This window comes from Dreissena polymorpha, chromosome 9 (genome assembly GCF_020536995.1).
Source record: "Dreissena polymorpha isolate Duluth1 chromosome 9, UMN_Dpol_1.0, whole genome shotgun sequence".
Lineage (NCBI taxonomy): Eukaryota > Metazoa > Mollusca > Bivalvia > Myida > Dreissenidae > Dreissena > Dreissena polymorpha.
In genome coordinates, this window is record NC_068363.1 from 22,828,097 (window position 1) to 22,840,993 (window position 12,897).

Genomic DNA, 12,897 nt, shown 5'->3' on the forward strand with positions numbered 1-12,897 from the left:
AGCCTTTACTTGCTGCGGAAGCTAATGGAACTGCTTGTCTACAACCTGCTCAGTCTGGTCATCGCTGCTGTTGACATAGCATTTCTTATTCGGCTTAAAGATATACTGGTACCAGGGTTTGGTCCAAGTAATTGAAGCTTGTTACTTCTATGTTCATGTCGTTTCCGGTGTAAATCGTGCGGTTCACCATGATCTTCAACATCTCCGTGCTGAACCACATCCTTCTAGCTTTTGCTTTTTATATAGTTTGTGGGTGAGATATTGAAGGTTTATGATGGTGCCACTGATGAGGTTAATGTCAGCAGTAAATCTCAAGTTGGAAATGGGTCTTCCACCGATGGTGATAGGGGTGTGGTGGTCATGAAGAGTCTCCTGCATTATCTTTTCAAAGAAACAGTTGAACAGGACGGTATAAAGCACACATAAGATATTGAGAAAATTACACCTAAAATGACTTGTTGTTCTTGACCACCAACAAGTTAAAGAGTGGTTACATACGATTGCGGGCCTTAATTATATATTGACCATATTTATTGTCATTCTTTCTTTCTTGGTTGACTATGTAATGGACATTTAGTAAAATCAGCTGTGCAATTGTACATAATCCGCATTGTAGTAAAAGAGTTGAGTACACACAAACTGGCTTTGATTATACAAATGAACCACCAAACTGATTTGGATTTTTATTATGCAAATATGACTCGGGGTCTTTACCGCAAAATTTGCTGGGATTTTAATAAAGCTGAACTAGCTCTGTTTCTACCGACACAACTGGTTTGGATAATAATTATGCTAAAATAGCTCGTTTTTTCCATCAAATTGACTTGCATTGTATAACTGCTGAAGTATCTTGGGGTTTTGACAAACAATTATGCTTTGATGTTAATTATGTTTAAATAGCTCGGGGTCTTTATACCGTAACTAGTTGGGTTTTAAAAAGTTCTAAAATATAGCTTTGGGTCTTGAACAAATCACTGGATTGATTTTTAATTATGCTGAAAACGGGTGGGGTCTTTACTACCAAACGAGCTTGGATAATTATGACGATGAAATAGCTCAGGGTCTTGACTACCAGTTTGGCTAGGATTTTACAAATGCTGAAAAAGCTCGGGGTCTATCCCCCAAACTGACTTGGATTTTAATAATGCTACAGTAGCTCGGGGTCTTCATCGCCCACGTTGCTTGGATTGTAATTATGCTGAGCATATCCTGGGTTTTGACCACCTTATTTTTAATTATCCTTAAATAGGTCATGTCCCTTGTGCCAAAACTTATCGAAAGCATTACTTATATCAAAGAAGACAACTCTTACTTCGAGGCCATTGTCCATGGCATTACACACTTTGTCATAGATGTAAGTTAATTGATTGACGGCAGAGTCCCTGGGATGAAACTAAACTGGGATTGGGTGAAAAACGAGTTTCCACATAAGAAGTTAAATATGTGCTTGTAGAGTAACCTCTAAAAAACCTTTTCAATAGTATTTAACATAGATAAAAGGTCGATAGTTAGATAGCAAAGATGGGTCGCCTTTTTTAAAAACTGCACATACATTTGTTTTTTTCAAAATTTCTGGTATTTCACATTTGGATAGACTAGCATTAAGAAGATTAAGAATCGGGATGTTTAATTGTTTTATACATTCGCGTAAAATTCGATTGTCAATTCCATCAGGACCAGAGGCTTTCCCCTATTTCAAACTCTTAAAGACGTCTAATACTTCATTATAGTAATGCATTTCAATGTATATACACACGGGATATTGCTTGATGGAAGTTCATGATTATTATCGTTAATATGAGATTGAGATGCAAAATATTCATTGAGCATATTGGCCTTATCTGTTTCATCAGTGATAAGATATTTCGTTATATCGTCACGTAGAAATAATATTATTATATGATCTTGGGGAGAAATAAAATTTCGCAAGATTTCCACCAATCTTTTGAATTGACATTATATGATTTAAATTTGCTGCTTAGGTTTTCAAAATATTGTGTTTTGGCTTCTCGGACAAGAGAAACAGCTTGATTATGTACAGTTCGAAAGTGTTCCCAATGAATACCGGAGTTAGACATTTTGGCTTTGTGATACAACCTCTTTCGAAAAAGTATTGTGGACTTAATCAGATGGTTCATCCACGGGGCATCACGTGTTCTTATACAAACATTTTTATTCGGAATAGACTTCAATGCAGCATCATTTAGCGTGCGTGACATTTTTTGTGTATATATTACTATCCTCATCTACTAGCTGTTCCCATTGTATGCCTGCGATTAATGTACGCAATTTGTCATAATTACCTTGGCTAAATATATGTCTTCGTAGTGTTTTGCGAACAGGTTTATTATGGTTAACTATACCAAAAACTGGACAGTGATACCGTATGTTTTGGTTTAGAAACTATTCGCCATAACCAGATGCAATTATTGAATTGGAATTACTAACGAATATGAGGTCAAAAACAGATGTCGAATGTTCTGTGAAATGCGCTGTGTCGTTTATGATCTGTTTTAGATTGTTTTTGGCACGTAATCCGTCCATTTACGTCTTTAAAGTAAAGCGTTTGTATTTCAGTTAGAATCACCAGTAATAATAATATCGTGTATGCCAGTGTCAACCGCTAATCTAAAAAAGGTTTCTATTAAGTTCATGTATGAGTTATCGGAGTTTGGTGGAAGGTTTTTTATTGCATACATTTATTTCAATTCATACACATTCTTGTCCGTTTGGTTCAAAATCATGTCTACGTGTGTATGTTAGTGTTTCATGTCAATATAAATATGTATGTAAATGTCGTATTAAGCGGTCTATCCGTTCGGATCGGTGAGTGATAACCATGTAAACAGAAATCACTCGAATGCGTCGCACTACTAGGCAATGTTTCGGGATATGCATCTAAAGGATGTACAACTATATATGTTAAGACACAGATCTTAACATAAATTCAGCAATCAATTCACAAATTTAAGTAAGAATTCATCCTTGTCCAATGATGAGCAGCACATATGTTCAAAAAATGGAATGAACATGGTTTAGACTATATATGTTAAGACACAGATCTTAACAGTAATGAAGTATAAAATGCAAAATATAAGTAAGCATACATCTTTTTACAATGATGAGCAGCAAATATTTTCAAAAATGGGAATGGACGTAGCTTAACAACTACGCCAAATTAAGGGGTCAGTGTATGGTAATGAAATGCTGAAAAATATAATTTGAAAACATTATTTACTCATCCGCAGCTTAGTAGGATTTTGTAGTTAAAAGTACACGTACACTTTATGTTAGCAAAATGAAGTAAAGCTTTCAGTTAACATAGTCATATTCATCTTAAGAGAGCATATATGTCACACACAAAATACGTTTTACTATATGAAACAGATATAATTAGCATAAAACATTTGCTAAAAAGCAAATTGATAGGCCCTTTTGTTTAGACTTGCGTATAAACTATTTTCAAAGAGAATACGGTAAATATATACGCCTACGTATATATGCTCCTCTTTGGAGAGAATATATGTTAAACACAAAATAGAGGTTTTGTTGTACGCTACAAAGATATAAAGAGCATTTTCTGTAAAGAAGCAAATAAATGAATTAAGAATGGTAAATGGCTGTTCAATTTTACAAAACAAAATACGTTTTGTATACGCTACTTATACTAAGGTACAGAGCGTGTTCTGTTGTGCAGCAAATAAATGAAGTGTATTTGAAAGTCTATGTTTATTTTATGAAGAAGCCTGAGCCTGAAGAAACCAGGATTAAGTTTTTGTGGCGTTTTCGGGACTTTGATCTGGGTACCAGCAGGATGCAAATCCATGGGCTTACCCAGGATCGAGCCGAAATCGGCGCAAGGTAGAAGTCCGTTTTTGGAGATTCGGACGAGAGAGGTCGGAATTTCACGGAGTCAGGTTCGTTGCCATATCTTTCTTCGTTGGCATTTTGGATTCATGGTTATTATTCCAGGATGCATCAGGGTGTGTTGAAATTGAAAGCTAGCTAGTGATTGTTTAAGTGAGCGCACTTTTCATTGATTATCTACGGTATTAATTGGAGCGATTATCACGACGTGTAATTCTTCCGGAGGAACGGCGGAGAAACGACAGAGGAACGTGTAACTTTTGGAACTGTGAATTTCTGAACTTTATATATATATTTGCAGGTAACTCCTGTAGATTATCGGTATAAGCTTGTGTGATTTAAATTGAGTATTGAGTATAGTGACGGTGAGGTTTGTACTTTATTTAATTTTCATGTTGCCAATTAATTTGTTGTTTTGTCACACGTTTTCGTGGTAAAATTTTGAGTTGAACATTCTCTAAGTGGAAAATTAATGGTTTAGCTAGAATTGTTTTTAGTGTGATTTAGAAGGTATTTTAAGGTAAAACTACATCATTTTTTTTAATCACAGTGTCTAAGGGTAAATTGTAAGCATTTTTCTTGAAATTTGTGCCTGATAATTTTTCGCAAACTTTAGGGAATGTTGATTAACTGAGTGTCCCAGTATTTCGGCCTGATTTATTCTTGCCCAACTATCGAGCACTCGTTCTGTACATTACTCTGCACCTACCTCAGAGATGTATGATTGAGAAGAGGAGCGAGTGAGGTAAGTGATATATGTTCTGTGTTGTAGTGTCAATTTGTGTTTCTATTTGTGTTATAGCTACGTTTAAATCAGACCAGCGTACACTTCCCATATAATGTTTGTATTGTTTAGCACATCGGTTGTGCGGCTCCATTAATTGACTGTTGCACCTGAAAATATTATTGCGTTAACACCGAGAATAATAATTGGCTGTATAATTCAGATAGTGTATTATCTTATTTTATTGGTATTAGATTATATAATGATTAGGGTACTTTTAATATACTACATTTAGTGTTTCAACGAAGGTCTGATATAAATAGTATAGCAGATTTTCTGTAAAATTGTTGTGCTTGGTAAGAATATGTCTTAAATCTTGGTAGTATTTTAAAGTTGTTTCAGTATGGTATTATTGCAGTTAGTTGGTGACTGAACTAATATTATCGTGCTGATTGTTCATACAGTTCAGTCTTGTGTACTTTTATAGAGTTGTAAGGAAAATTGATACCTGGGAAAATACTGCATTTGGAATTTTGTTTCACGGATATTATATTATTGCTATAGAATTGTTGAGTAATTCTTCAAGGATAATATTCTATAGTGGAGACTAGGTCATATTTAATTCTATCTTCAAATCTCATAAGCATTATACGTTTAATTAGTTTCCTATTCCAGCTATGCCCTAAGTGTTCATACATGTACTTTTAATTGTTTATATTTATTTTGTAGTGTATTTTTGTTATACAGTTGGTGCTCTTTGAGTTATTGAAGGTATAAACAATGGCGGACAAGAAAGGATCCGATGGATCCGGGGAAGATGCTGATACCATTTTGTCAAAGACACAATTGAAGCAGATTTTATGGGCACTTAAGAAAAGTGGTGATTATGTTGTTTTAACAAAAGAAAAATATGCTTCTTTACAGAAACCGTCGTTAACGACAGGTACACCTGGGTTTCGGACACATGGTCCTGCCGGACCTAGAAAGACACTGAACAGAGGTTATTAGTGGAATTAGTTCACCATAACATTCTTTTAATAATACTCAAAATGGTTCACATTTACAGGTGCCCAGGAATGAAACGCCAAAGCTACATTATTTTTTAGGTAATCAACAAGCTATGAAGTGCGATGAGACATATCATGAATGGCGGTTGAAACCATATGTTTGATTTCAGAGAATTTACCTGAACATGCTGTTTTACAGGTTATCCACAGGTCTTTACGCGATACAGCCAGACGTGCTCTTATTTCACTTGGTGAACATGCAAAAAGTAAACATATATTAGATAAACTTGAAATTCTTTTTGGTGAAGTTTCAACTAATGAATCTGTTGTGCAGACATTTTATAATGCGTCTCAGAAAGTTTCAGAAAATGTTACAGCACACGGATGTCGTCTGGAAGCTTTACTAAAAGTTGCAGTATGAAGCGATCATGTTACTTCTGCTGCTAGAAATGAAATGTTGTGTTCAAAATTTTGGACAGGTTTACGGGACGAGAAGTTACTGACCAGAACTATATATGACTCTATGTTTGATAATCATAGGTTATTGAAAGAGGTCCGTTCATTGGAGCATGAGGTGTCACCTTATAGTAGTACTTCAGCAACAGTTAATACAGCTCAACAGTCCACAACAGTAGACAAGAAAACTCTCGATGATCTTTCCAGTTAAATGGCGTTACTCATGAACAAAATGCTTTCTCTTAAAATACAGATGAAAGAGAATCCAAACGATGCTGCAGGTTCCAGTAATAATGAATTTTATTCTAGGGACAATCACCAGAACAGACAAGGTGGATATACACCAAATCGTGGTAATTATCATGGTGCAAATCGTTGTAGTTACCGTGGTGGAAATCGAGTAAGATACTGTGGTGGAAACAGCCAGCGAGAGAGTTGTCATAATAATAACAAATCTCAAAATAACCCAACAGAGTAGACTCCTCAGTTCTTGGACAAATTGGGAAGTCAATATTGGAAATCGCCCTATAGCACAGACGAGTTTGTTAGCACACAGGATGGTTGGAAAAGCCAATGAGGCCTGATCAGGTGTTTGTGGGATGGCGACAAATGTAACTGTTGATAGTGGGTCAATCGTAACTTAAGTTTCAGAGTCATTATACAATTCGCTTGAACCGAAACCAGAATTATGCAGTGTGTAATGTTTCAATTTAGATATCGTTGGAGTGTGAGGTACAAGTTTACCATATTTAGGTTACATTGAGGGTGATATTTTAATTCCTTCTATTTTAGAACCCAGCATTACTCTACCTATTTTAATTGTTCCAGATACGGAATACCGACAGAGTGTACACGGTATTATTGGTTTTTGCGTTTTTGTAACAGGGATACATTTTCAGAAGATTCTTACAGCATTGCTTTGAATTGTACAAACTCTGTTTCAGTAAAGACAACCAACAAGATTCCGATAGTCATTTATTCGAATGAATGTTCGACAATGTCAGGTTTTGTTAGGAAACAGAGGGGTGTCAAAACAGTTCTTACAGAGGCAACTGACAAACCTCAATTATCTGGATTGACTATATGTCCAACAGTTACTTCCCTTGAAGGTGAAGGTACTACTACCAGAGCTCGTGTTCGTGTTTGCAATATTACTTGTAAACCTATTAGATTATTACCTAACACAAATATATGTTCTATTTCTGAAGTCAAAGATGTTGAATCACGGAAACCTGAATCAGTGACTTCTCCTATAACTGTTAAGAAATTTACAGGAATTAGGTATAAAAGTCAATAAAGAGAACATAATTGAAGAACATTATGTTCGAGCCCAAAAAGTGTTAGGAATAAGGAGATTATCTTTTCAAAATCATCCACAGACATTGGCAAGACGGACTTAGTTAAGCACCATATCAAATTTAATAACGAAACACCTTTTAAACAACCTTACAGGAGAATACCACCACCCATGTTCGAAGACGTTAGACAGCACTTGCGGGAGCTGATTGATTGCGGAGCCATCAAAGAAAGCAGATAACCATATTTTAGCAATATAGTATTAGTTAGAAAATAAGATTACAGTTTATGCTTTTGTTTAGATCTAAGGAAACTAAATAAGAGAACCATCAAAGATGCGTACAATGTACCCAGAGTTGGAAATATGCTAAGTTCGTTTGCTAATTAAAAAATTCTTTTAAAATTCTTTTAAAATTAGACTTACGCAGCGGATACATGCAGGTTGAAATAGCAGAGGAAGACAAAGAAAAGAAAGCCTTTGCAGTAGGAGGATTTGGCTTCTACCTATGTGAGCGGATGGCATTTGATTTAAAAAATGCTCCAAGTACTTTTCAGAGACTGATGGAAACATATACGGGTGATCTAAACCTTAGAGAGTGTCTTATCTTTTTAGATGATGTCCTTATTTTTTTACAGAATTTCTAAGATCCTGTCATCAGGTTAGAAGATTGCATTGAACGTCTTCATCTCCATGGTCTTAAACTTAAAGCTTCTAAGTGTGAGTTTTTAGCACTTCATTTTCTTATCTAGGCCATGTGGTATCCTCTAACGGAATTCATACGGACCCTGAGAAAACATCATATTTGACTACTTGGCCAGTTCAACAAGGAAAAACGTCTTTGAGAATTGTCATTGTTTTTACAGGGTATTACAGACGCTTTGTAAAGGACTATGCAAAGATTGTGAAGCCGCGGAACGACCTTCTTGTTGGTCTTCCCACCAACAAAGCTTCCAAGAGGTCCAAGATGAAGAAACTCCATGGATATGGGGAGACGACCAGCAGAAGGCCTTTGAAACTATTAAACATATTCTTACCAATCCTCCTGTGCTTGGATATGCTATATTTTCTAAACCGTTCATCGTTTCTGTCGATGCGTCTACAGAGTGTCTTGGCGCCGTACTATATCAGGAACAGGACGGTTTGGAGCGTGTCATCAGCTATGCCAGCAGAGGTATTCGTGCCAGCGAGAGGAACTACCCTGCACAAAGTTCCACATTCATTGTGGGAACCGACAACAACCCGCTAACCTATGTATCTTCAACAGCCAAGTTAGATGCGACAGGACATATATGGCTAGCTGCACTGGGCAACTACAACTTAAAGGCCGTGTACAAGGCAAGCGTGCTGAACCGTGATGAAGATGGATTTAGCAGACGACCACAGCTCAAGAAGAAGAGGTGATGTTTACAAATGTCATCAAAGCCCTGTGCTCCGAGACAATAGCCAGGACAAATGGACATCCACTTGCAGAATATTTCGTCATTAAGGACAATGGTAACCTCGGGACAGACACAGAGGACCCCACCTACCAAGCTACAGGCATAAGTGAGGTCGACTGGAAGAAGGACAAAAAGACAGACCCTACCATTTCCAGGATATACCACATCATCGACAACATACTGAGAAAGGAATCCAAGGTCATACAGATGTACATCAGACATAGGAGGTCTTTTACAATCAAAGACGGTATTATATACAGACAGTGTCAGATAGACGGTCAGGATGTGTGGCAGCTAGTTCTACCCTACAGCTACAGAGATTGGGTCATGAAATGACTCCATGATGATGTCGGTCACCAAGGGCAAGACAGAACAGTTTGGTTGGTGAAGCAGAGGTTTTCCTGGCCAGGCCTGGAGAAGGATAATGGCGGAAGGTTCAAACCTGTCCCAACTGCTTGATGGGGAAATCACCTACCAAAACCCAAGCACACCTGGAACCATTAACAAACACTCATCCCATGGAGCTGATATGCATCGACAACCTTTCGCTTGAGAAGTCCAAGTTTGGAAACGAGAACATCCTTATCATCACAGACCACTTCAATCGCTACGCCCAAGCCATACCAACTCGCAACCAGACTGCACAGACCAAGACTAGAGTCATGTTCGAGAATGTATTCTCCCACTACTAGTTTCAAGCAAAACTACATAGCGACCAGGGAACTCGAGATCAAGGTCATAAATGGGTTATGAAACATAGCAGGAGTGCAGAAGACTAGGACTACACCATACCATCCTATGCGAAATCCAATTACTGAGCGCTTCAATGTTACACTACTAGGGATGTTAGGCACTTTAAATCCAGCCGAGAGGTCCAACTGGAAAGATTATGTCAAGCCCATGGTTCACGCCTACAACTCCACAAGACATGAGTCCACAGGCTTCTCACCATACTATCTTCTCTTTGGATGACACCCGAGACTGGTCATAGATGCGTTCCTTGGGGTAAGGACTCCACAGCTCCATCCATCAGCAAGGACAACTATGCAGCCAAGTTGAAGAAAAAACTGGACAAACAGCCAAGCAGAACTCCGAGGAGAAGTCTGGGCTCCACAAGAAGATGTATAACAAGGTACGCCATTCCATGCTCGAGATTGGTGACAAGGTACTCATCAAGAATGTGACGCCTAAATTGAATCTGGCAGCGAGAACCATACCTTGTGATGGACATCCCAAACCAGAAGATACCAGTCTACAGAGTGAAGAAGGAGAGTGGCAAGGGACCAGTGAAAACCCTACATAGGAATCTTCTACTTCCTCTGCACTCCATCCCATATGAAGTTACTATCCCGGATACAACAGAGCCACCAATTCCACGACAAAAAAAAACCAACACCGGAAGTCGACACTACAAAGGAAATCAACTGTCCATCCGAGTCCGAGTCATACAGCTGTTCCGAGACAATTGAGGTAATCCCGAGGTATTTCATACCACCTAGGAGGAGATCGTTACCACAGCCTTGTGTCAATTTACCCCGACCAGAGTTACCATCTAGCATCTGACCTGCTACTTGTGACGGTGAATCCAGTAATAACTCTACTGGTAGGTCTACCCTAGCGTTTGATTTTCAGCGGGACACACCTAGTTCGAATACGTTTTGCTAGGTCTAAATCTCACAGTTATACTGAGTATCACTTTTCAGGTAATATTATGTCTACTCAGAACCAATCTTTATCCTTAGGTCATAGGTCCGAGTCTCAGATTGCAGACCCGAGCAGAAATAATACACCACAGGCTCCAACGCAGGTGTTACTCCAAAGACCGCACTCGGCAGAGCCGGTGTTACCACAACGACCACATGCTGCATAGCCAGTGTTTCCACAACGACTACAGAGAAAACGGAGAAAACCATATTGGTATGGAGATTGGGTTCACCCAATTACAGCACATGTAGAGAATTTCCCCCAGTGTTACATTTATTTTGTGTGACAGAGGAGAATGTCACAGTCTCAACCAGTTAAAAATGTATTTTCAGTTCATTGTATAACTTGAAATGATGTTAAATGCTTTTCAGATGTCTTATTTTGTAGGTCTGATCTTTGTCAAGTTTCAGATGAACTACATGTATCTTGTTTCAGTCTGAAATTCTAATTTCTACTGATTATTTACAGACATCTAAGATGAGTGTCTAACACAGAGACAGTATGTTAACATTCATATATGGTGATTAGGGCTACTATTGCATAACATTGTATTTCATGTTTTTTCGCCATTTGATGTGTTAACCTTATTTTACAGTCATTTTAATGTATTGTTCAATTGCAGATGTTCCAAAAGAATATTGACACAGGTTGCTTTAAGGAATGTTTTTAATTGTAACAGTACCATTTATTTCAGAAAATTGAGTATGTTCCTCTAATAGCAACCTTTAATTTCAGGTACTATGTGTTGCCACATTTAAGTTCATGTGTTAGTGTACCAGTCTTTAATATACTTAAATTTTTGGCAATAGCCTTGAAATATCTGTTGCAGGGAAATAAATCCGGTATAAAATTCTGATATGTCTATTGCAGTTACTTCCCTTGGTTGTTAACATCAGCAAGTACTATGCTGATGCAGGTGGCACTTAACAGCAGCAACTGATATTGTTCAATCTATGTTATTTCGCAATATTTCGCATAAACGTATACTTTATATAAGTCACCACTGAACAATTATTTTCAAATGCAAATACCTTTTGAGAAATAGTTTTCACATGTTATTCAGTTTGCCATAATCTCAAGTTGATTATTGCATATTGTACACTCATTAGGAAACACGATATTTAATATATTTGTCAAGTTTATCACCTAACATAACATTTTTACGGGATCAACTTAAAATATAGTATACGCATGTATATGTTTGGTCAAACGACTGTTAAAGATTCTTCGTTGTGACTGAGTTTGCTTCATATGTTTTATTAATTTAATAACATTAGCATTCATAAACCGTAATAAATCTATAGCCATTTACATTAATAGGTTTATATTTAGATGTATTGGAGTTACAGCGTTACAATTTGAAGGGCAGTAAAGGTCCACAGTGTACACTCACCAAAATAGTCTAGTGATCAGAGTCGGGTTGGATCTTGATGAGGTTATCGAGATCAGATTGGTTGTAGACTAGGTAGATTTTGCAACCGACTTGACTTGCGATCTTTACCAGAACAGATCCGTCTTGGAACCAGGCACTTTCAAGTTTAGAAGATCGCACAAGTGACCGCGCTTTAAAAAGAATGTGCGTTTGCTCCTTTGTGAGGTCTTCATTTACGAACACCCTTCACGCCCTTTGCACTGTTCCCGTCTCACTTGATACAACTTTTTACAAGCCCGGTAACTTATGAATTTCACAAGTATTGGGCGGGGCTTAGCACCTCCCGGCTTTCCGGACCTATGAGATCTGTCAATTTCATTAATGGAGACGTTTGCACCATGTTCCTTACGCGGGTTTAGCACAATTTTATCGGTTTACTCTCCAGCTTCTGAAGCGGGTTCCGGAAATGCCAGAGATCTTGAGGCTGTTTCTACGGCTGTACTGTTCAGCTTCGATTCTTTTGTAGCTCAGAGACATGATATGTTAACAGTTTGTTTTCCTTATGGAGGATTTCATTTGTTTCTTCTACCAGGGTTATTCTGGTTCTTAGACTGGATACAACACCATCTACTGTTGAGTCTATCAGTTCTTTAAGGATGGTTTCCATTTTTTCAGTAACGGATTGTTTCACTGCACTGGATATGGTTTCAACCAGCTCCTTATCAATAGGTGCGTCTAGAGGCATTGTGTCTATGGTGTATTGGTACTCCTCTGCGATTGAATCACTAAGTATGCGATTTCTTTTCTGGTCGCCTACGGTGTCGAGTGTTGAAAGAACAGAGCAACTCCTCTTTGTCGACGTCGTAGTAGGCGTAGTAGTATTCATAGCAAAAGAATGAAATCGGTGGGGACACTACTATTCACGAACTGTATACTATCAACACGCTAATATAAATGTTAACGTGCAATAAATCCCGTTATCTTAGTTCGCTGTGTGATCGTGGTGATTCTCGTGGCTTTGATCAATGTGT

At 37.8% G+C, this 12,897-nt stretch overlaps 1 protein-coding gene across 1 annotated transcript; it reads left to right on the forward strand.

Moving 5' to 3' along the window:
* Nucleotides 1-24: 24 nt before the first annotated feature.
* Nucleotides 25-8,752, forward strand: LOC127845911 (uncharacterized). Its single transcript, XM_052377090.1, has 5 exons — nucleotides 25-108; nucleotides 268-409; nucleotides 6,999-7,169; nucleotides 7,769-7,858; nucleotides 8,250-8,752. The coding sequence occupies exons 1-5, from the start codon at nucleotides 25-27 to the stop codon at nucleotides 8,750-8,752; spliced, it is 990 nt and encodes a 329-aa protein (XP_052233050.1).
* Nucleotides 8,753-12,897: the final 4,145 nt, after the last annotated feature.

What these genes read in the sequence shown, in the direction of transcription:
- LOC127845911 (XM_052377090.1), top strand. Translation starts at nt 25, where the DNA reads ATGGAACTGCTTGTCTACAACCTGCTCAGTCTGGTCATCGCTGCTGTT. An exon ending in AGAAACAGTTGAACAGGACG is followed by an intron (nt 410 to 6,998) that starts GTATAAAGCACA and finishes ACTCTGTTTCAG; the next exon opens with TAAAGACAACCAACAAGATT. An exon ending in AGGATTTGGCTTCTACCTAT is followed by an intron (nt 7,859 to 8,249) that starts GTGAGCGGATGG and finishes GACTATGCAAAG; the next exon opens with ATTGTGAAGCCGCGGAACGA.